The sequence below is a fragment of the Rhinichthys klamathensis genome, unplaced genomic scaffold (genome assembly GCF_029890125.1).
Source record: "Rhinichthys klamathensis goyatoka isolate OS25496 unplaced genomic scaffold, OSU_Roscu_1.1 h1tg000003l_1, whole genome shotgun sequence".
NCBI classification, from domain to species: domain Eukaryota; kingdom Metazoa; phylum Chordata; class Actinopteri; order Cypriniformes; family Leuciscidae; genus Rhinichthys; species Rhinichthys klamathensis.
This window is the reverse complement of record NW_026606556.1, coordinates 4,904,951-4,929,647: the sequence shown is the minus strand read 5'-3', so window position 1 is coordinate 4,929,647 and position 24,697 is coordinate 4,904,951. Positions and strand designations below refer to the sequence as shown.

General features: G+C 42.0%; 1 protein-coding gene across 1 annotated transcript in view; it reads left to right on the top strand.

Moving 5' to 3' along the window:
* LOC130084627 (synapse differentiation-inducing gene protein 1) overlaps nucleotides 1-24,194 on the top strand; it is a 46,718-nt gene extending 22,524 nt beyond the window's left edge. Inside the window, exon 4 of the mRNA XM_056249993.1 lies at nucleotides 22,553-24,194. Within this exon, the coding sequence (XP_056105968.1) occupies nucleotides 22,553-22,711 (159 nt within the window). The 3' untranslated portion in view covers nucleotides 22,712-24,194. The remainder of the gene's footprint in view (nucleotides 1-22,552) is intronic.
* The last annotated feature ends 503 nt before the right edge of the window (nucleotides 24,195-24,697 follow it).

Sequence of the window (24,697 nt, the reverse complement as noted above, 5' to 3'; positions counted from 1 at the left end):
CTGTCTTACAATAATTCAAATTTCAAAAAATTAAATATTTTAAAAACATTTTGTTAGAACTACTATTAAATTACATCTTATTTTGTTTAGTTGTCTATTCAGGATCGTGGGGGAATCATCAGTGTGCGACTCTAATTTATAGACACAAACTCTTGGCTATAAAAATATATTAAACATTTTCAATGTTATTCCCACCAAAATGGATCAGTTAAAACAAAAAAGTTGAACACACCTTTTGTAACCACATAGCGCATTTTGTCACACTTTATGTGCTAACTTGCAAAGAAAATGTGCGAAAATATCAAAGCAGTTAACGCCAATGAATAATGTAATTAATAAATTGTATAAAATGCCAACGTATACAATGTGACAACTTAGCCTGACCTAACAATTGTATAAAAACGTTCCACTAAAACCTACCTTCATTATACACTCACCGGCCACTTTATTAGGTACCCCATGCTAGTAACGGGTTGGACCCCCTTTTGCCTTCAGAACTGCCTCAATTCTTCGTGGCATAGATTCAACAAGGTGCTGGAAGCATTCCTCAGGGAGTTTGGTCCATATTGACATGATGGCATCACACAGTTGCCGCAGATTTGTCGGCTGCACATCCATGATGCGAATCTCCCGTTCCACCACATCCCAAAGATGCTCTATTGGGTTGAGATCTGGTGACTGTGGAGGCCATTTTAGTACAGTGAACTCATTGTCATGTTCAAGAAACCAATTTGAAATGATTAGAGCTTTGTGACATGGTGGAAGTAGCCATCAGAGGATGGGTACATGGTGGCCATAAAGGGATGGACATGGTCAGAAACAATGCTCAGGTAGGCCGTGGCATTTAAACGATGCCCAATTGGCACTAAGGGGCCTAAAGTGTGCCAGGAAAACATCCCCCACACCATTACACCACCACCACCAGCCTGCACAGTGGTAACAAGGCATGATGGTTCCATGTTCTCATTCTGTTTACGCCAAATTCTGACTCTACCATCTGAATGTCTCAACAGAAATCGAGACTCATCAGACCAGGCAACATTTTTCCAGTCTTCAACTGTTCAATTTTGGTGAGCTCTTGCAAATTGTAGCCTCTTTTTCCTATTTGTAGTGGAGATGAGTGGTACCCGGTGGAGTCTTCTGCTGTTGTAGCCCATCCGCCTCAAGGTTGTGCGTGTTGTGGCTTCACAAATGCTTTGCTGCATACCTCGGTTGTAACGAGTGGTTATTTCAGTCACTGTTGCCCTTCTATCAGCTCGAACCAGTCTGGCCATTCTCCTCTGACCTCTGGCATCAACAAGGCATTTCCGCCCACAGAACTGCCGCTCACTGGATGTTTTTTCTTTTTCGGACCATTCTCTGTAAACCCTAGAGATGGTTGTGCGTGAAAATCCCCGTAGATTAGCAGTTTCTGAAATACTCAGACCAGCCCTTCTGGCACCAACAATCATGCCACGTTCAAAGTCACTCAAATCACCTTTCTTCCCCATACTGATGCTCGGTTTGAACTGCAGGAGATTGTCTTGACCATGTCTACATGCACTGAGTTGCCGCCATGTGATTGGCTGCTTAGAAATTAAGTGTTAACGAGCAGTTGGACAGGTGTACCTAATAAAGTGGCCGGTGAGTGTATAGTATAGTACTCTTGTCTAAATGTAGGCTGAATATAGGTTTTTTTTTCTACTGAAATGACAAAAATATGATATTGAAGTTCACAAAAACATTCAAATTATTTATACCATTCAGTTAAATCTTTGCTTCAACCGTAGATATACATCTTGTGTGGAAACTAGCCCTGGCCTCGCATTTATGATTTTTTCTCTCTCTGCTATAGACTTCAGGAAAATGTTTAAATTGCACTTTTTACAGCAATTAAAATGTAACGCCATTAATTTGAATTCAGAATTGTGTGTGTGTGTGTGTTGAAGCCTCAGTGTAATACAGTTTGAATGGTCATGTATGATACATCTAGTGTTGCTCCAGGACCTTTCATCTTCTCAGTGAGTTTGGCGAGAAGCTAATGGACGGCCGATATGAAAGTCATCCGCCAGTGGGACATTCTGTGTGAATGAACCAGGCGTGATGTGCCTTGAGGGAGGCCAAAGCAGCCTCTTTGAACAGCTCTTTTTTTCTATTCTCTTTCAGCGGCATCATTTTTAAAAGGTTATTGCTGTCTGCTGATATGATTGCATAGAGATGTAATCAGATATCCAAATCATTTGAAGGAACTACAAGTCTTATTAACTAAGAATGAATTATGACCACTGATAGCATCCTTTTATTTTCATGTGCTGTCTGCAAACTTTTGGCTCTCAATTCACTTAATTATGAAAATCAGGTGCAAACACTACCAAAAATGTAGTGCTTAATACACTTTGCATGGCACACTGTCCCATGTTGCACGTTGTTCTGAGTGCTAGATTGTGGAGGATACCTTACTTGACTGAGGTTTTACAACTCCAGCACTGTGATCCAGTCTCCTAAATCTGAAAGAACACTTGTCTGTACCACGCATCTGGACATATTGTGAACACCCATTTTTTTAGCCATTATATCTAAACCATGAACCAAAACAACTAGGTTTTTTATTATTGGATTTTCTTCAGCATTATAGTGTAGGTGTAACCCTAGAATTTTACTATTTTATTTTAGATTAAGCTAAAATTCTCTGGCTTCAGGTCTAAAAAGTTTATACATAATTATTAAGAATTAACTTTGTTGTAGAGAACGTGGATGGGATTTTTACTTCCTGAAGCATTCTAAAGAGTGCAATATATCCGGATCAAAACACAAGTGAAGAAGAAGCAGAAACAAGCGATAGAAGCATTGCTTACGCTCATGTAAGCTAACGCGGTCATCAAACATTAAAAAGCATATAAATCAAAACTGCCTAACGTTATGGAATGAAATGCCAAACCATTTGCTAATGTATATGTTTGCAATGTTTTATTGCTGATGCATTTTAGGTAGGGAAGAATCTGTGATCTTTGACCCAGTTTGTTCGCTGGCTTTCATATGGCTGTAATACGCTGTGTTTTCTGCAACCCGGGGTGTCGAAATAATATTGGGTAAACTGGCAGTGGGCGCCTGGGCGGGATCACACAGACCAAAACAAAAACATACATTCCGACACAAACGCACATTTTAAAGTAGAATAACTGGTTGTCTCATTGTTTTTTGGAGAAGTATTTGAACTTAGAATGGTTCCTAAATCTCTGCAAACAAATAATGGTATCTTTACGCTTTAGTACGTCAAAGAAATTACATACAGCACCTTTAGGGATTTTAAAGGGATGAAAATGAAAATTCTGTCATTAATTACACACCCTGATGTCGTTCCAAACCCGTAAGACTTTCATTCATCTTCGAAACACAAATGAAGATATTTTTGATGAAATCTGAGAGATTTCTGTCCCTCCATTGACCGCTACAGCTACCACTTTGATGCTTCAAAAAGTTCATAAAGAGATCGTAAAAATAATCCATGTGAATGAGCGGTTTAGTTAAAATTTTCTGAAGAGACTCGACCGCTTTATATGAGGAACAGATTGATTTTAGGCTTTTATTCACATTTCACGAGTTCACACTTGCATATGATTAAATAGAGTAAAGGATATACATATTTGGCGTGCTGTCCGAGGGGAATTTGGCCCGAACCGAGAGTACTCCCCCATCCCAGGTTGGGATAGGACTGGTAAGTGAGGAGATGGGTACGCAATCGTGCTCTCTCTCCACGAAATTCGAAAAATGCCTAGTTTTGTTTTCTTCCAGTTGCACTCGATTTTTCTGGCTCCTCTCTTAAGTGCCTGAGTGTGCTCGTTGTACCACGGCGTTGGACTACTTTCTTTCATCTTCTTTAAGCGCAAAGGAGCAACTGTGTCTAAAGTGCTGGAAAAAAGAGAGAGTCAAAAGTTTCTGTCGCAATATCGAGTTCTTCTAAGCTATCTGGGATGCTGAGGAGATGAAACTGATCAGGAATATTATTAATAACGCAATCTTTAGTGGCAGAAGTGATAGTTCAAACATATTTGTAACACGGAGTCGGCTTTGCAACCTTGGCTAAATGGAGTAATACATCGCGTGAAAACACTGTCTCATCAGATATATTACGATCAAATTATAATTTCAGATGTATTGTCCTCCTTATTAGACCTCAAAACATGGCCAATTAATAATTCTGGGCCGGCCAGTGAATGCTGTTCCTATTCTGTCCTGAAACTGAACTATATGATTGCGAAGCTTGTGTGTATAATCTGATTCATTGCTTTTAGAGCATGTTCTAACACAAACACAATAAGCTCCTTATGTAATGGTTTGGCCAGAGAGAGTGCGAGTGTGGGCCTTGTAGAACATAAGCTTTGAATAAAATACCTTTTTTTTAACAATGGGTGGATGCCTTCAACAAAATGGTTCTCATTTCGTCAGCAACACCGTGGGTGCTCTGTGCTCGGATCACCGCAGAGATTCACATAAGCCTACTTCACAAGTCAATATGCATTTGTGCTGCAGTTGATGATTATGCAGGAATCTCACATATTAATATTGCAGGAAATACATTCTGCGCAGCAGGGGAGGCAAGGGAGGCAGTGCCTCCTCAAAAAAATGGATGAGAAAATAACTTCACTTGACTAAAACCCTCCCGTAAAACGCCTTTCTGGAACAACGTCACACAAACCCATCATTTTACCAACAAATGGAAGTTTTATCAGAGAGAAATCACTGGAAACTAGCGAGATCGCAAAACGAACATGATAAAAACGGCCATTTGGCATTTTTTGTTAAGACTCAAGCATCAATGTTTTACCACAGTTTTACAATAATGATACATTGATCATAATGAATTAATTTATGTCAAGATTACACATTAGTCACACTGAAATAAAGTGGTGTTTAACATTATTTCACAAAAAAAGAGAACATTAAGTCGTGTCTGTTTCTGTAGTCACAGGACGGTATGTTTACATCATATTTAGAAAGAATGATCATTTCTACATATTTTCCACCAAAAATACGACCTGTGGAGCTTTAGCACTCTCTCTTCAGTGACAGTTCCAATACAGTTATATATATATATATATATATACACTCACCGCCCACTTTATTAGGTACCCCATGCTAGTAACGGGTTGGACCCCCTTTTGCCTTCAGAACTGCCTCAATTCTTCGTGGCATAGATTCAACAAGGTGCTGGAAGCATTCCTCAGGGAGTTTGGTCCATATTGACATGATGGCATCACACAGTTGCCGCAGATTTGTCGGCTGCACATCCATGATGCGAATCTCCCGTTCCACCACATCCCAAAGATGCTCTATTGGGTTGAGATCTGGTGACTGTGGAGGCCATTTTAGTACAGTGAACTCATTGTCATGTTCAAGAAACCAATTTGAAATGATTAGAGCTTTGTGACATGGTGGAAGTAGCCATCAGAGGATGGGTACATGGTGGCCATAAAGGGATGGACATGGTCAGAAACAATGCTCAGGTAGGCCGTGGCATTTAAACGATGCCCAATTGGCACTAAGGGGCCTAAAGTGTGCCAGGAAAACATCCCCCACACCATTACACCACCACCACCAGCCTGCACAGTGGTAACAAGGCATGATGGTTCCATGTTCTCATTCTGTTTACGCCAAATTCTGACTCTAACATCTGAATGTCTCAACAGAAATCGAGACTCATCAGACCAGGCAACATTTTTCCAGTCTTCAACTGTTCAATTTTGGTGAGCTCTTGCAAATTGTAGCCTCTTTTTCCTATTTGTAGTGGAGATGAGTGGTACCCGGTGGAGTCTTCTGCTGTTGTAGCCCATCCGCCTCAAGGTTGTGCGTGTTGTGGCTTCACAAATGCTTTGCTGCATACCTCGGTTGTAACGAGTGGTTATTTCAGTCACTGTTGCCCTTCTATCAGCTCGAACCAGTCTGGCCATTCTCCTCTGACCTCTGGCATCAACAAGGCATTTCCGCCCACAGAACTGCCGCTCACTGGATGTTTTTTCTTTTTCGGACCATTCTCTGTAAACCCTAGAGATGGTTGTGCGTGAAAATCCCAGTAGATTAGCAGTTTCTGAAATACTCAGACCAGCCCTTCTGGCACCAACAATCATGCCACGTTCAAAGTCACTCAAATCACCTTTCTTCCCCATACTGATGCTCGGTTTGAACTGCAGGAGATTGTCTTGACCATGTCTACATGCCTAAATGCACTGAGTTGCCGCCATGTGATTGGCTGCTTAGAAATTAAGTGTTAACGAGCAGTTGGACAGGTGTACCTAATAAAGTGGGCGGTGAGTGTATATATACAGTTATTTTATGACATATGCAGAGATATGGATATCAGACAGTCCGTTATAAAGAGACGAGACGTACTGACAGATAAACAAATACATGATTGTGATAGCCTATGATTTGTCTGATTTCTTCAAGCGGTCGTATTTACCATGTTTAATATTTTAAATATTTAAACTGAACTGGCCCTGGCACGCACTAGCTCGCCCGCTTTTGGCCTGAAAGTGGAAATGTGCCTATTTTTACAGACCCCCTAAAGCTTGTGCGGTGGTTTTGCTTTTCGCAAATAAAAAAATATTGTTTCAATTGTTGTCTTCATGAGATTTATTTTGTTTTAATAAATAGAATATTAATTGTATAGTTAATGTAAAAATACAAAATAGAATTGTATTTGGTTTCTCTTTTTTATGTAATGTTTTTTTTAACCAGGAAAATGTGACAACATTAAGTGTAACTGGAAAATGAATTTAGATTTGATTTATATATACATACCGTTGCTGTGCAGTAAAATTTGATATAATCACTGATACAGCAAAGTGAGCGATTGTCGTGTCTCATTTAGTTTCCTTTTCATTTTCTTTTTTTATCTTCTGTGTCATTACTCTATTGTTAATTAGTTTTTACTTTGATTTGATGGTAATTAATTATGCATGTCTAAATTGAAGCAGTAATTAGGCTAGTAAGTACAGTCCTTCATCCGTACGGAACAATAGGCTGATAATCATGTTTGCACACTGACTGTGCACATTATCAGCAGGGGAGGAAGAACACATGAATACTTTGCAAATCAAAGTTTAAATACAGCCTGACTTATTTGGAAAAAGGATGCATTATAAATACTGGAGATTACACATATTTTTCTGGCATCGACAGGTCAGATGTTCAGATCTTAACTTGCTCTGACAATATTTTCACTGGCCCTTGATTAGATAGATAGATAGATAGATAGATAGATAGATAGATAGATAGATAGATAGATAGATAGATAGATAGATAGATAGATAGATAGATAGAAAGATAGAAAGATAGATAGATAGATAGATAGATAGATAGATAGATAGATAGATAGATAGATAGATAGATAGATAGACAGATCATAATAATAACAATAATGGCATATATAATGGCAATAACCATATGGTGGAACTTACTTCTAGAGTGGGCGAGCCTGAAGTTACAGTAATGTTTCTGGTTTAATATAAGTTAAGCTGGTAACACTTTACAATAAGGTTCATTAGTTAACATTAGTTAATGTATTATTAACTAACATGAACTAAGAATGAGGAATACATTTGTTACAGTATTTATTAATCTTTGTTAATGTTTGCTAATAAAAAATACAGCTGTTAAATACTCTTAACAAATGAAACCTTTTATTTTAATAATATATTAGTAAATGTTGAAATTAATATTAACTAAGATTAATAAATGCTGAAGAAGTATTGTTCATTCTTAGTTCATGGCAACTAATGAACCTTATTGTAAAGTGTACCATTAAGCTTTGTCATAATGTGACATTAAGTTAATAAATAATAATAATTTTAACATATGCATTTTTTTTAAAGAGTATAATCCACAAGAATAAAGCAGTGTACATGTTGGCATGAGACTATGATACAATCTCCTGCTTTCCTTGTCTGTGCAAAGTTATATTGAGTCTTTCAGTTCATGTCCTTAACATAAATTCAGTACGTTTTGAAGGACAGCAGACAGGGCCGGTTTACATGGAACAAATTTGTATTTTTTTTTTTTTTTTGTATTTACTGAATTAATTCATGTTATTGCTTTAACAAAAATATAAGTGTGACATTTCTGCTTTTAAACCCTCTAGAAATTTGGTCCAATTTACATTTACTTCCATTGTAAGTGCAAGTGTAAAAACTTTTTTTCAGAATGCCTTTCTGTGGTCATTAACTTTATGCCACAAACTCTATAATAACTTATATATTGAATTACAGCTGACTAGTAAATGTATTCATTATACATTCGAAAGATATTGTATTTTTAATATGTAGTTTGAATTAGTTTCCTCAGATTGTCACTACTAACATTTGCCTCACTGATCTAAAAGAATGGACAGCCCGTAAGGCACTGAGTAAACGTGGTTGTGCCAGGGAACTGTGACATTTCCAGAGGCCTAAGAACATTTAAGATAGATGCCAGGGAAACAAATGAATAACTGAACTGAAGACAACAACATACTGCTTTGCTGCTTGGACTGTAGGGCTCAAATGTATGCTCTGGCAGAAAGCGTTACAAAAATCATGCTAACTCAGTTTGTATTGCAAGCCCAAGGGGAAACATCTCCACAGGGCTCATGTGTACCAATGAGGGCTCAAAGCTCACTAGTGGACTGTTTGCTTTTCAAACAATGCATCATGATAATGTCAGTGACAGTTTTATTAGATGAAGTCTTCTGTGATGGATTTAGTGAAATCTGAATGAATAAAAGCAGGAATAAAGTGCATTTAGCCCTGCTGAGCATGATATAACAGCTTTGATTTATACATCACAGGGCTCTTGTTGTGCATAAACTGTAAATGAAATTGAAACACAAAGAATCTCCCTGCTGAAAAAGTACATACTATGGTATATTTTTAAAAAGTAGCCTACTTGTTATAGAAACAATATGCTTTATAAAGAAATACTTAAGTGCAAAATGAATGTAATGTTTTCAGACACGACTGTATGTTATTTAAAATGAAATTAAAATATATTATAGTTTACATTTATATTAAATGCAATTTGTTCAACTTAAGAGAGTTTTTTGACCCACTTAAGTAGAACTAAACTACATCTTTATATGGTAAATGGTAAATGGACTGCATTTATATAGCGCTTTCACAGACCCAATGGCCACCAAAGCGCTTTACTTTTGCCTCACATTCACCCATTCACTCACTCACTCATACACCGATGGGCGAAATTATATGTAATTTCATCATTATTTCGGTTGTCTTTGAAACATATTATAACGTATAGGCAGGGATGAAGCGGAGAGAGAGAATCCATATGCAAACACAAGTTAAATAGACAAACATAAACGCAAGATAATCCAAAAACAAGGGTAACATCCACAAAGACCGACAAACAACAACTGAAGCACAGAGGTTTAAATAGATGGGTTAACAAGGGGCTGACGAGGGACAGGTGTTGGTGATTGCTGTCATGGGAACTAATAAGGGTAACTATGGTGACAAACAAGGTACAAGGCAAAACAGGAACCAAACACAGGAAGTGAACACGAACTAAGAATATACTTCAACATAAAAGTCCTACAAAACACAAGACAGCGTGTGAATACTGAATCGAGCAGTTTCACGTCTTCATGCGCAAATTCATAGAAATTATTTAAAAATAATAATTAAAGACATGTCTCGCCGAGTATCCTAGTAAAAATAGTCGGTTAAACAGCTGAGAAAGAAAATGCATGTGTACAGTATGAGTAGGCTATATTGGATCTGTGCATTATGTCTTAAAGTGACAGCGGCCTAATAATCCTGCTGCTCTCTCAAACAACAAAGGACAAAGAAAAAAATCACTCACTGCTCTTGACTGAATAACTTTTATAACTTTAATGAAGATTAATCTGTTTAATTTATACAGTGAAGACAGTGTTATTTACATTTTATCAGTTTATTAAATTTTAGGGTCATAACTCTGTTTTTGCTAAAATTCATGGCCGGTAAATTTGGCCATTGGCAGGTCATTTCATAATAATTTCAAGATGAACTTTACAGTTTTTGAACTGGACTGAATTAACATTAACCTGTCTTCAGTTCATCTGAATAATGGCACTGCTGTCTTAGAGCTGCTTTACAGCACAATTGACCCTTCGCACCTGAACCTTTGATGGTTTCACCTCTTTTTTTTGTCATGTAGTATGAAAAAAAAGGTAATCATTACTTAAAAACATGAAATGAATAGTCACAATACCATGACTGATTGATTTATATTTTAGACATGTTACATGTTGAATTTTGCTCATAGTTTCTGTAATTAGCAAAGAACATCTGTGTTAAATAGGAATACATTGTAATAATGTTAATCAAGCTGACTAAATCACACGACTGTGCAGCAGTTCACACTCACAATAAAAAACAATATAATTTAAAACAAAGACAAGCTCATTATACAAAGGAAATAATATTACAGATCTAGACAATTGGGTTGCTTATTAAAAAAATGTCATGAACGATCATTTAGGCTAGGTGTATTTTTCAAATATTTGGTCACAAAATATAATTTTTTTATGACACGAGTCAGTTTTGATGACTTTGCAATATTAATAAAATGTTAGAATATTAATAATGAAAAATGAGTAGGGTTACGCCAAAATGTGTAACATTTATGTAGCCTACAAAGGAATACAAAAGCCCCGACATAAAGTTTTGACAGCTTTAAGGCCTGTTCACACCGGGACTAATTTCGCACGCGATATTCGCAGACAATTAACACCTCGTGACTAAACAAAGGGCGCCAATGTGAGTGTGCACACCGACACGAAAAACGCCACGCGTAAAAGCGTAATTTTTTTTAAAAACGCCTCGGGTTCGTTTTTTTAGTTTGACGCGCCGCGTCAAAAACTATCCAACCAATGAGATTGGCGCTTTTGCTCACGTGTCTGGAGCTTCAGAAGTTACAGTAAAACACAACTTGGGGGCGCTCGAGCACACATACGTAACGGCGAAGAAGATATACGCCAAGTAGCGTCTACACTGCCGGGAAGAAATAAGACGAGGAAGATGCAAGGCAAGATGAATGTAGAGCTGTTGGTCTCGTTGGTGTCGGAACATAAAGAACTAAATGACAAACGCGACAGCGACTACAAAATCTTGATAAAAGAGAATGTTATGGAGTGGTATTGCAGAGCAAATGGACGCCATCTAATGTCAGGGAATGAATTTGCATGTTCACTCGGCTCATCGTCAGCGAAAATCGCTTGGGTGTGAACACAAAAAACGCGTTGAAAAACGCTGCCGAATAACGCGCACCGATATTCGTCCCGGTGTGTACGAGCCTTTAATCTCCCTTTTGGTTATTTCAATACTTAATTGACGACAGAACACGACGTTACATACTAGTTTATTTTGCGTGATACAGGGCGCGCCACATTTGCACGTGATATTGAAGAGTTGCGCGCCGCGAGCACACGGCTGATGCGACAGGAAAGTTCGTTTTTCTGAGTTTTACTAACATATAGCCTGACAACATCTCATCTGACAGAGGACTGTGCGGCGGTGCTGACTGGATTATTTTTTATTTTTTTAAGATTGTTTGCTGTTGCGCGCAAATCCTGGAGATATTCTAGGATAGGCGGAAATCACTCACATGGTGCGTCTCTTTGTGCGAGACAGATTTCAGCCATCACCAGTCAGAGACAGCAGCAAAGCCAAAGCACAATGAAATAAGGCAACTTATGATTTCGGGGGTTTACATGTCCGGTTTCTTATTTGTCAGTCAACTTTTCAAAATACATTCGGGGCTACACTCAAAACATTAAAGAAATCGGCAAAATCGGCTGACGCCGCGTCTGATTATGACGTGATAGCACACTATGATGTCATAGTACTCGCGTCTCGATGCGTGACGCAGGAGTCTCGAGGTGCATTTTTCAAACAGTAAAAGAACTGAAGATCTTGTTGTACTCGCTGAAAGACATGCGAAAGACGCGGATCGGCGGCTCGAGCGCATCTCTAATTGGGCACGTGCGTTGCAGCATCATCTCGCTTTTAAACACGTGAAGTTTGATTAAAATAACTAATTTTAACTTCACGAATGGTAGTTTATTTCACATAGATGTATAGTGGGATATTTTTCCTCACATTTTCTATTTAAAATATTGGTAAGGTTCCATTTGTTAACATTATTTCGGCTAACATGAACAAATTATGCTAAACTTCTAAAGCATTTATTATTCTTAGTTAATATAATATATTATTAAAACCAAAAATGTTATCTGTTAATATAATTTACTGCACATGATCTAACATGAACTAACAATGATGTTGTATTTTTATGAACTAATATAGCCTACTATATATACACTCACCTAAAGGATTATTAGGAACACCTGTTCACTTTCTCATTAATGCAATTATCTAATCAACCAATCACATGGCAGTTGCTTCAATGCATTTAGGGGTGTGGTGAAAAGGGAAAAACATAGAGGTTTGCGGCAGTCCTGGGGGCGAAAATGCCTTGTTGATGCTAGAGGTCAGAGGAGAATGGGCCGACTGATTCAAGCTGATAGAAGAGCAACTTTGACTGAAATAACCACTCGTTACAACCGAGGTATGCAGCAAAGCATTTGTGAAGCCACAACACGCACAACCTTGAGGCGGATGGGCTACAACAGCAGAAGACCCCACCGGGTACCACTCATCTCCACTACAAATTGGAAAATGAGGCTACAATTTGCAAGAGCTCACCAAAATTGGACAGTTGAAGACCGGAAAAATGTTGCCTGGTCTGATGAGTCTCGATTTCTGTTGAGACATTCAGATGGTAGAGTCAGAATTTGGCGTAAACAGAATGAGAACATGGATCCATCATGCCTTGTTACCACTGTGCAGGCTGGTAGTGGTGGTGTAATGGTGTGGTGGATGTTTTCTTGGCACACTTTAGGCCCCTTAGTGCCAATTGGGGATCGTTTAAATGCCACGGCCTACCTGAGCATTGTTTCTGACCATGTCCATCCCTTTATGGCCACCATGTACCCATCCTCTGATGGCTACTTCCAGCAGAATAATGCACCATGTCACAAAGCTCGAATCATTTCAAATTGGTTTCTTGAACATGACAATGAGTTCACTGTACTAAAATGGCCCCCACAGTCACCAGATCTCAACCCAATAGAGCATCTTTGGGATGTGGTGGAACGGGAGCTTCGTGCCCTGGATGTGCATCCCACAAATCTCCATCAACTGCAAGATGCTATCCTATCAATATGTGTAACGTAAGAACTACGGAAGCAATTGCAAGTAATAATATTTATTGGAAAACTCAGAACACAGTCCACAGACAGGCAAGGTAGAAAACTCAGTACACGATCCACAGACAGGCAGGTAAGTGGCGCAGGGACTCGATGGTCAGATGGATACAGTGCAGGTGAAGTGAGGTGACGATCAACAAGACGAATCCAGAACATCCACAGGGAACAGACAGGAACAACGAAGGATACTGGAACGTAGAGGGATCAAACACCGGACATCACAAACAACGATCTGACAATGGAGATGAGAAATGGGTGAGATTAAATAGACCGGGATGATAGACTGCAGCTGGTGATGAGTGATTACTGAATGAGCTCTGATGAGCAGCCACGCCCCTCTAATCAGCACACACACACACATGTAACAACAGAAACACGAGACATGAATGAGACATAGGATTTACCCACCGTGACAGTACCCCCTTCCCTAGGAACGCCTCCTGGCGTTCCCAGACTCCCTTACCTGTCGATTGTAATCATCGATAAGGGAGTGATCCAGAATGTCTCTAGCTGGCACCCAACTTCTCTCCTCCGGACCGTAACCTTCCCAGTCCACCAAGTACTGTAATCCGCGTCCCCTCCGTCTCGAGTCCAGAATACGATTAACCGAATATGTGGATTCCCCATCTACGAGGCGCGGCGGGAACCGGGACTGGCGGATTAATGCGAGCATAAAAGACGGGCTTAATTTTGGAAACATGAAAGACGGGATGGATTCTCCTGTACACTGGAGAAAGATTCAGGCGGACTGTCACCGGGCTAATGATTTTGGTGACAGCAAACGGGCCAATGAATTTAGGTGCAAGTTTATTCGAAACGGAACGGAGAGGAATATCCTTGGTAGAAAGCCACACTTTAGAACCGACGACGTATACGGGAGGCTTCCGCCGGTGGCGATCGGCTTTGGCCTTGGTGCGCGCCCCCACTTGGAGTAGAGTCTCACGGGCTCTCGTCCAAGTGCGATGACACCTCTGGACGAAGGCGTGGGCGGAGGGGACCGCGACTTCGGATTCCAGACTAGGAAAAATTGGTGGCTGGTAACCTACACTACACTCAAATGGTGATAGGCCCGTGGATGACACTGGCAACGTATTGTGGGCGTACTCCACCATAGAAAGTTGCTGACTCCACGAGGAAGGATTCTTGGACACTAAACATCGCAATGTTCGTTCCAAATCCTGGTTGGCTCGCTCAGTTTGACCATTGCTCTGGGGATGGAACCCAGAGGACAGACTCACAGTCGCCCCCAGAAGTTTACAAAACTCTCTCCAAAATTTGGATACAAATTGGGGTCCTCTGTCAGAAACCACGTCTGTCGGGAGGCCATGAATCCGAAAGACGTGGTCAACGACAATGACCGCTGTCTCCTTGGCTGAGGGTAATTTGGGCAAGGGAATGAAATGGGCCGCCTTCGAGAACCGGTCCACCACGGTCAAAACTACCGTGTGACCCTGGGAGGGTGGGAGGGCGGTAATAAAATCTAGTGCGATATGGGACCAGGGTCTCGAAGGCACCGGCAGCGGTTGGAGTAACCCGTCCGGAGATCGATTGGAAGTTTTACCTGTGGCACAAACTGAGCAAGCCAATACAAAACTGCGAACATCACAAGCCATGAGAGGCCACCAGAATCGTTGCTTGACTAAAAACATAGTACGATTGACTCCTGGGTGACAAGCCACATTGGAACAGTGACCCCACTGAATAACGCTGGACCGTAAACTCTCCGGCACAAACAACCGGTTCGGTGGGCAACGAGTCGGAGGCGTTACCCCTTCTAAGGCCTTCTTGACCTTCGATTCGACCTCCCATGTGAGTGTAGAGATGAATAGATTCTCAGGTAAAATGCACTCGGGAGTAGACGGGCGATCGGAACGGTCAAAAATGCGCGATAAAGAATCGGGTTTGATGTTTTTGGAACCCGGGCGGTACGAGAGAGTAAAGTCAAAACGTCCGAAAAAAAGAGCCCACCGAGCCTGCCTGGAATTGAGTCTTTTAGCCGTACGAATGTATTCCAAATTCTTGTGATCGGTCCAGACGATAAAAGGTACCCCCGACCCTTCTAACCAGTGGCGCCACTCTTCCAATGCTAACTTGACTGCCAACAACTCTCTGTTGCCAATGTCATAATTGCTTTCGGCAGGGGACAAACGATGGGAAAAAAACGCGCAAGGGTGCATCTTGTCGTCTGAAGGAGAGCGCTGGGATAACACTGCACCTACCCCCACCTCTGACGCATCGACCTCCACCACGAACTGACGTGATGGATCAGGGGTTATCAGGATGGGAGCTGAAACGAAGCAGCTCTTCAGTTTGGCAAACGCAGCTTCTGCTGCGTCTGACCACCTGAACGTCGTTCTGGGGGAGGTCAAGGCAGTCAGAGGCGCGGCTAGTCGGCTGAAATTGCGAATAAAACGCCGGTAAAAATTGGCGAACCCCAGAAACCTCAGTAGGGCCTTACGGGAATCAGGACTTGGCCAATTTACCACAGCCTTAACCTTGTCAGGATCCATGCGCATTCCCTCAACCGAGATGATGTGACCTAGGAAAGGAACAGAATGTGCATGAAACACGCATTTCTCCGCCTTGACAAAAAGCCCATTCTCTAACAACCTCTGAAGCACCTGTCGTACGTGTTGCACGTGTTCCTGGAGAGACGATGAAAAAATCAATATATCATCCAGGTAGACATATATGAATTGATCGATCATGTCTCGCAACACGTCATTGACAAGTGCTTGGAAGACCGCTGGGCTATTGGACAAGCCGAAAGGCATGACCAAATATTCAAAGTGCCCCCTAGGGGTGTTAAATGCGGTCTTCCATTCATCCCCCTCCCTAATGCGGACCAAATGATAAGCATTTCTTAAATCCAATTTCGTGAAGACGGATGCTCCTTGCAACCTCTCGAAAGCTGAAGACATCAATGGCAAAGGATATGTATTCTTTACGGTGATGTTGTTCAGCCCCCGGTAATCAATACAAGGTCGCAACGATCCATCCTTCTTCCCCACAAAAAAGAACCCCGCCCCCGCAGGAGAAGAGGAAGGGCGGATGAACCCTGTTGCTAGAGAATCAGAAATGTATTTCTCCATGACCTCTCTCTCTGGGACAGAGAGTGAATATAATTTGCCCTTAGGCGGAGACGTACCTGGCAATAATTCTATAGCACAGTCATAGGGACGATGTGGAGGGAGAGAATCAGCCCGAGACTTACTGAACACCTCCTTCAGATCCCGATACTCCGTGGGCACGTTAGATAAATCCACTGTCTCCTCCTGTAACACATGAACAGAAACAGACGGACAAGCAGAGACAAGACAGGACTTATGACAAAAGCTGCTCCAAGCCGCTACGGATTTGAGTTGCCAGTCTATTTTGGGATTGTGACGAGTGAGCCATGGGTGACCAAGAACTATGGGTGCAAGCTGAGTGTCCAGGATGTAGAATGAGATGGTTTCTGAGTGATTGCCTGATGTGGTGAGGATGATATCTTCAGTAACCAGAGATATGGTGGGGAGTTTCTGACCGTTGAGGGCGTGCACTGCAATCTGATGGGTGAGTGGTTTGAGGGGAACTTGGTGCTTGAGTGCAAAGTTGTGATCCATGAAGTTACCTTCGGCGCCCGAGTCCAGAAGTGCATGACAATCGTGACGGTGGTTGGACCATCGGAGTCTAACCGGAAGGAGAGTCGATGTCGATGAGGTCTTCTCGGCGGAGATCCCACCCGATAGTAGCCTCATACTTACTACCGGGCTGGGCCTTTTAACGGGCAGTTGTAGGCAAAGTGTCCCGCTCCTCCACAGTACAAGCAAAGGCCCTGGGATCTCCGCCTTTCCCTCTCCTCCCGGGAAAGCCGGGCTCGACCTACCTGCATGGGCTCGGGATCGTAGACGGGGCTGACCGCGTCCCCACCTCCAGCACGGTGACCCTCCGATTCCGCCGAAGAACGGTAGTTGGGTCCTCTTCGCTCCACACGAGACAGTCTGGCGTCCACTCTCAGTGCTAGCGCGATTAAATCGTTGAGTTTCGGTGGTAAGTCCATGGCATAAATCTCCTTTTGGACGCGGTCAGCCAACCCATGCAGGAACATATCCCACTGCGCCTCCTCGTTCCATTGGCTCTCCGCCGCCAGGGTCCGAAACTCGATCGAGTAGTCCGACACGGATCGATGTCCTTGACGTAACTCGGCCAGCAATCTGGCCGCTTCTCTGCCTCCCAAGGCACGGTCGAAGACCCGTTTCATTTCGTCGGAGAGCGCTTGGAACGAGGTGCAGCAGTCTTCCTGGTTTTCCCACACCGCCGTTCCCCATAGTGCCGCTCTCCCAGTCAGCAGCGTTAGCACGAAAGCCACTTTAGTTCTTTCCTCCCGGAAGGTTCTGGGCTGGAGAGAGAAATGCATGGAGCATCTAGTTAGGAAAGCTCGACAAAAATTGGGTTCACCTGAGTATGTCTCTGGGGCTGGTAATCGTGGTTCCGACTGGGAGGGGTCCACTGGTGGTATTTGGGGAATCGGCGGTGGGACCGGCGCAGCGGGAATACGCAGCTGTTGGACTTGCTGGGTGAGCCCGGACACCTGCGCCACTAACGCCTGAACAGCACGAGCGGTGTCGTTGATACTTCTCTCTTGATTCTCCATCCGCCGTCTGCTTTTATTGACGAAATCCTCCAACGTCTCAGGATTGTCACTCGCTGCTTCCATTTCTGGTCAGATCGTTCTGTAACGTAAGAACTATGGAAGCAATTGCAAGTAACAATATTTATTGGAAAACTCAGAACACAGTCCACAGACAGGCAAGGTAGAAAACTCAGTACACGATCCACAGACAGGCAGGTAAGTGGCGCAGGGACTCGATGGTCAGATGGATATAGTGCAGGTGAAGTGAGGTGACGATCAACAAGACGAATCCAGAACATCCACAGGGAACAGACAGGAACAACGAAGGATACTGGAACGTAGAGGGATCAAACACCGGACATCACAAACAACGATCTGACAATGGAGATGAGAAATGGGTGAGATTAAATAGACCGGGATGATAGACTGCAGCTGGTGATGAGTGATTACTGAATGAGCTCTGATGAGCAGCCACACCCCTCTAATCAGCACACACACACATGTAACAACAGAAACACGAGACATGAATGAGACATAGGATTTACCCACCGTGACAATATGGGCCAACATTTCTAAAGAATGCTTTAAGCACCTTGTTGAATCAATGCCACGTAGAATTAAGGCAGTTCTGAAGGCGAAAGGGGGTCAAACACAGTATTAGTATGGTGTTCCTAATAATCCTTTAGGTGAGTGTATATATACACTCACCGGCCACTTTATTAGGTACACCTGTCCAACTGCACGTTAACACTTAATTTCTAAGCAGCCAATCACATGGCGGCAACTCAGTGCATTTAGGCATGTAGACATGGTCAAGACAATCTCCTGCAGTTCAAACCGAGCATCAGTATGGGGAAAAAAAGGTGATTTGAGTGACTTTGAACGTGGCATGATTGTTGGTGCCAGAAGGGCTGGTCTGAGTATTTCAGAAACTGCTAATCTACTGGGATTTTCACGCACAACCATCTCTAGGGTTTACAGAGAATGGTCCGAAAAAGAAAAAACATCCAGTGAGCGGCAGTTCTGTGGGCGGAAATGCCTTGTTGATGCCAGAGGTCAGAGGAGAATGGCCAGACTGGTTCGAGCTGATAGAAGGGCAACAGTGACTGAAATAACCACTCGTTACAACCGAGGTATGCAGCAAAGCATTTGTGAAGCCACAACACGCACAACCTTGAGGCGGATGGGCTACAACAGCAGAAGACTCCACCGGGTACCACTCATCTCCACTACAAATAGGAAAAAGAGGCTACAATTTGCAAGAGCTCACCAAAATTGAACAGTTGAAGACTGGAAAAATGTTGCCTGGTCTGATGAGTCTCGATTTCTGTTGAGACATTCAGATGTTAGAGTCAGAATTTGGCGTAAACAGAATGAGAACATGGAACCATCATGCCTTGTTACCACTGTGCAGGCTGGTGGTGGTGGTGTAATGGTGTGGGGGATGTTTTCCTGGCACACTTTAGGCCCCTTAGTGCCAATTGGGCATCGTTTAAATGCCACGGCCTACCTGAGCATTGTTTCTGACCATGTCCATCCCTTTATGGCCACCATGTACCCATCCTCTGATGGCTACTTCCACCATGTCACAAAGCTCTAATCATTTCAAATTGGTTTCTTGAACATGACAATGAGTTCACTGTACTAAAATGGCCTCCACCAGATCTCAACCCAATAGAGCATCTTTGGGATGTGGTGGAACGGGAGATTCGCATCATGGATGTGCAGCCGACAAATCTGCGGCAACTGTGTGATGCCATCATGTCAATATGGACCAAACTCCCTGAGGAATGCTTCCAGCACCTTGTTGAATCTATGCCACGAAGAATTGAGGCAGTTCTGAAGGCAAAAGGGGGTCCAACCCGTTACTAGCATGGGGTACCTAATAAAGTGGCCGGTGAGTGTATATATAAAATATTAAACACTGTAATAAATTCATTGCTCTCTGTTGATATTAGTTAATGCATTTACTTACATTAAGTAAAAGTAATGGGAGCTTATAGTACCAAAATATTGTTATATATAATAAATAATATTGTTAGTGTAATTAATCAATACTAAGTGCTGAAACTCATCTTAAAGAGAGTTTTTTATTTAAATGTAATTTTTTTTATTTTAAATAGACTATTCAGTCAGTCTACGGTTAATTACAGGAATTCATTTTAATGATGTGTATTCAAGTGACCTTTTGTAAATATTTAATAATTTACCTGCAGGGAAATATTTTTACTTCAAGGGATGTTCAAAGGTAAAATAACTTGCATCCCTTAACTAATAAACTTTATTTAACATAACATCCATTAATGCACACATGAGATAAGCACAAATAAGTTGTATAAATGCTTGTTATGTAGTTTAAACTAGTTGCTATGCAGTGTCTAGGGTGTTTTGGTGGTTAAGCTGGTTGCTTTCAGGTCTGAAGAGTCAAGAGAGCTCACACCAAAGTCTCATTGAGATCCAGGTCTCTAAATATGGCTTGGGTTCCTCCTTCAGTGTAAGTCTACAGGATTTGTTCTTGCCTTTTTGTCATTTTTCAGGCGGAAAACACATCTTATTGCTTAGAAAAGTAATAGCACACAATTTGAGGTATCAAAATTGTAGCACAGATGGTGTGGGACCAGCATGTAACAAAATGTAATACTTACACTTATCTGAAGTATTACAACATGGCATATCTAGTTGCCAGGTGTTATTATAAGAGGCTGAAATGTATTACAAATCAAAAAATGATTAAATTAAGAAAACACAGCAAGAATTATCCACTCACAAAATTAAATCACCTTCAAAATTAAATCACCTTCATGTTTTGCCATATTACAAGAGTTTGTAGAAAAGCTTTGTAAAGGACAGCAGTCAGTGTGAAGTAACATGCGAGTATTACAGCACGCCTGTCTGCAGCATGTTGCGATGCTGTCGGAAGCGCTGACATCTTGCAGTAATCTCAAGAGTCCCAGAAGCAGGCAGAACGCATAAATTTTACAGCTGCCCTGTCAATGACCACTTTCACTGGAAGCTAGTGGGTCTTCCAGATGGAAGAAGCTCTCATGGGCCAATTATGCCTGTGAATTCTTTCTAAATAGCTCCTAGTACAATATTTTATCAGATCCTGTCCAGTCGACTACCTCTTTGCTCTTTCACGTTATCTTCTCTTTCACTTTATCTTCTCCTTTTATTGTATCAACTCAGAAACATGGCCTTGGCTTGTAGTTGACATGAAAAACTGAATATGTACTTTCGTAATTCATGTTGCTTGTGCAGTTTTTTTTAATGGTAGTGTATATGCATTTGCACTAAAATGGCACGGAAAGGTGATGATTAATGAAGTAAGACCAAAAATTGGACCAAATGTTTATGCACAGTTGTAAATTTGCATTTGGTAATTATTCATAGAGCAGATAAAATACTTATAATCATTTGTCATTTTGACTCATCCCTTTTCTTAAAAATTGGCTGAAATATGAGGTTTATCATTTGATAAAACTTTTATTTGATTTGATTAACATGTAGTACATGTTAGTAGATAATATTGTGGGCCAGATTTACTAAACGGGGCAAATTAGCATGAAAGCGCAATTACAAAAAACGCACAGATGGGAGTTCTGCGCGTGATCTACTGACGACACGCAAATTAAAGAACACAGATCAGCCGGATCATTCCCATAATGACCAACACAATCTACCAAGGGCAGCGCAAATTAGCATCTGGTTTAAGACATGCTTTTTTGGGCGGAAAATAATGGCGCAGATACCAGTAAATTGACTAGTGCACACCTTAGTAAATCACCTTGCGGGATTTATTTAAATACTCTCCTCCCATAAATTTTGCATCTGAAAGGGAAACTACAACAAATGCATATGCAATTAGGTCAGTTTTTAATTGTTTTGTTGGTTTTCTATATATTTTCCGTTATAACATTAATAACCATGATCATTTTGGTCACTATAATCGTGATATGAAATTGTCATATCGTTTCATCTCTATTTCTTAAACATGCTCTCATTTTTGCTAGGCTGACACACATTAGCTTTATATCATCCAGGCAAAAAAGAAATACACATTTGAGCATGACAAATTTTGTTTTGTTCCTACCTCATGATGCAGTTGGTCAGATGTAGCTGAATTATGATCGGCTGCTAAATGTGAGGGCAATTTCAATACGACCCGATTAGCATCATCAGATTATTGTGGGCCGAATTGTTTGATGGATGTTGGCAAAAATGAAAGACACAAGCCTACAGACAGACAGTACAACTTTTCTCCGTATGCAATTACAACCATTATGCAATAAATCTAGGTAATAAATGGTGAAATATCTCTGAGCGGTCAGGTAGGAGGATCTGTAAGTGAGCAAGGAAGGATAACAACGTTGTAGCGGGGTGTTGAGATGTCAGAAATATCTCTCCATAATCTTGGCAACGTTTCCTGGACTTCAAAGGCTGCAAGCCCCCGCAGGAGAGCTCTGAGTCATGCAGCACTTATTATTTATGCTCTTTACCAGATCTGTCAGTCAGCTGTTGGAGAAGGGCCAATTAATAATTTCTCTGTTTTCTTTCTCTCTGCATCTCTCTTATGCGATCATAGCTCATTCACACTGCAAACCTTTCCAAAACATGTCAACATGTGCTATTTTTGTCTTTGTTCTACCTCCCTCATGCAGACTAACAAAGCGGTGACTAAAGGGGACTTTCACCGTGCCAGCTCCAGCTCCAGACGTGCGCTCTTCCTCGCCGTACTGTCCATCACCATCGGGACGGGCATCTACGTGGGTGTGGCTGTGGCCCTTATCGCATACCTCTCCAAAAACAATCACTTGTAGCCTTTTCATGCCCAAACCACTCTTTCTTTTCAGCAGTCAGATAAAGACTGGTTTACTTTGGGATCAGCTTTTTGAGAAAACGCCCAAAGGTCACAATATGGGACTCACCAGCAATGTGTTCCACTCCTGCACTTTTAAAAGTCACGTTCCCATTTCATTGGGAACATAATTGTTTGTGTAAATGTCCTGATCACCTCTCTGCATTTTCTTGTGAATATGCCGACACCACAAAATTATTATTATTATTGTTTTTTTGTGCTCAACGTTTGTGCAAGTGCAAATCTAATGCTACACACATGATATTTTGGCCAAATTAAAGTCAATTTGAAATCAAAAGGGACCTCATTTACTTAAGTAAAGAACTGATTTACTTAATGCATGTTCCTGCTCATATTGTGCACATTGTTCCCAAGAAATCGTTCATCAAAATTGAATCTTTTGCTCCGCTACTGAAACAACTTTCCTATTTGTCATCAGATAGCATTGAATAATGGATGGCCGATCCAATAAATTCCCACTAGATGAAATCAAACCGGTTGCACCAGCTGTGCCTAAGTTACAACTTAGCCTAATTGCAAAAGAATTTTAGAAAGTAAAAGAAAGTACAACTTACACACTACTAAATATAATTTGTTGCACCATTAAAATTTGTTGAAACATAACTCTACGTATAAACTAAATATTTATGGAAGCCTCCAACCAGGAGTAACAGTCAGAATAAAACAGCAGATTGATTGAATTGCAGCGGATGCACACAAGACTGAGGCGCCAAGCACCAAGCACCAAGGGCAATCTCAGCACTTCAAATGGAAGTGTTTCCGCTGGTTGAATCCCCGTAGGCCTCCCATTCCTCAGCACACTCATTCAGTGGAGTTCACGGATGAGTTAGGCGGTTCACCTTTGGGTGAATTTAATTTCTCATTCGGGGCTCTCGAAAATGATGAACTGTTGATGGCAGCATCGAAGGGTAGCGGATGACTCGCCTAGGCCCCCACTATCTCGTGTGATGGCGCAGGCTGAGGCTAAGAAGGCTGCTGTGCTTGCCCGGGCCACCCTGTCCAGTGCTTTCGCGGTTGGATGATTGGTTTCTGAGCTCGAAGCGTGATGCACAGTTGCACTCTGTCCCAGTGCCTTTCTTCCAGAAAGTGCACCAGGAGCTCCCTGCATGCCATAGCCATCCTGCAGGTCCATCAGGTTAAGGCATTGAAAGAACTGCATGAGGGCAGGTCCAACCCAAGGCTAATGAAGGAGCTGTGCTCAGCGACAAAAGTCACGACACAGGCTAGGTGGACATCTGGGTCAGACGATGTCCACCTAGGAGCGCCATCTATGGCTTAACCTTGCCGAGATGCAAGATGCAGGGAAAGTGCGCTTTCTCGACGCTCCCATCTCCCAAGGTGGCCTCTTTGGCAACACTGTTGAGGTCTTCTTACAACAGTTAAAAGCAGTGAAGAAGCAGATGGAGGCAATCAGACACATCCTGCCTCAGGTCCCGCGCTCTGTCTGCCTATCACCGAGGCCATCCCCCTCAATGGAGGTTCTCCCGCAGGAAGTTGACCCATCCTTCAGGTCTATCAGGTAGTGAAATTGCAAGCCCTCCCTCAGGTTTGAGACAGACACAGCCTTATCTCTGCAGTGTCCAGTTCATACCCTGTGCATTTATTTGGAGCGCACAGAGCTTTAGACGATCTGAACAGCTCTTTGTCTGTTTCGAGGGACAGCAGAAGGGGAAGGCTGTCTCCAAGTAGAGGATCGCCCACTGGATTGTGGATGCCATTTCTTAGGCATACCAAGCCCAGGGCGTGCTGTGCCCCTGGGAATACGAGCACACTCCACCAGTGGAGTTGCTTCCTCCTGGGCACTAGTGAATGGCGCCTCCCTGTGACAGACATCTCTAGAGCGGTTGGGTGAGTTACACCCAATACTTTTGCAAGATTTTATAATCTCAGAGTGGATCCGGTTTCGACCTCAAGTGTTACTGGGTAC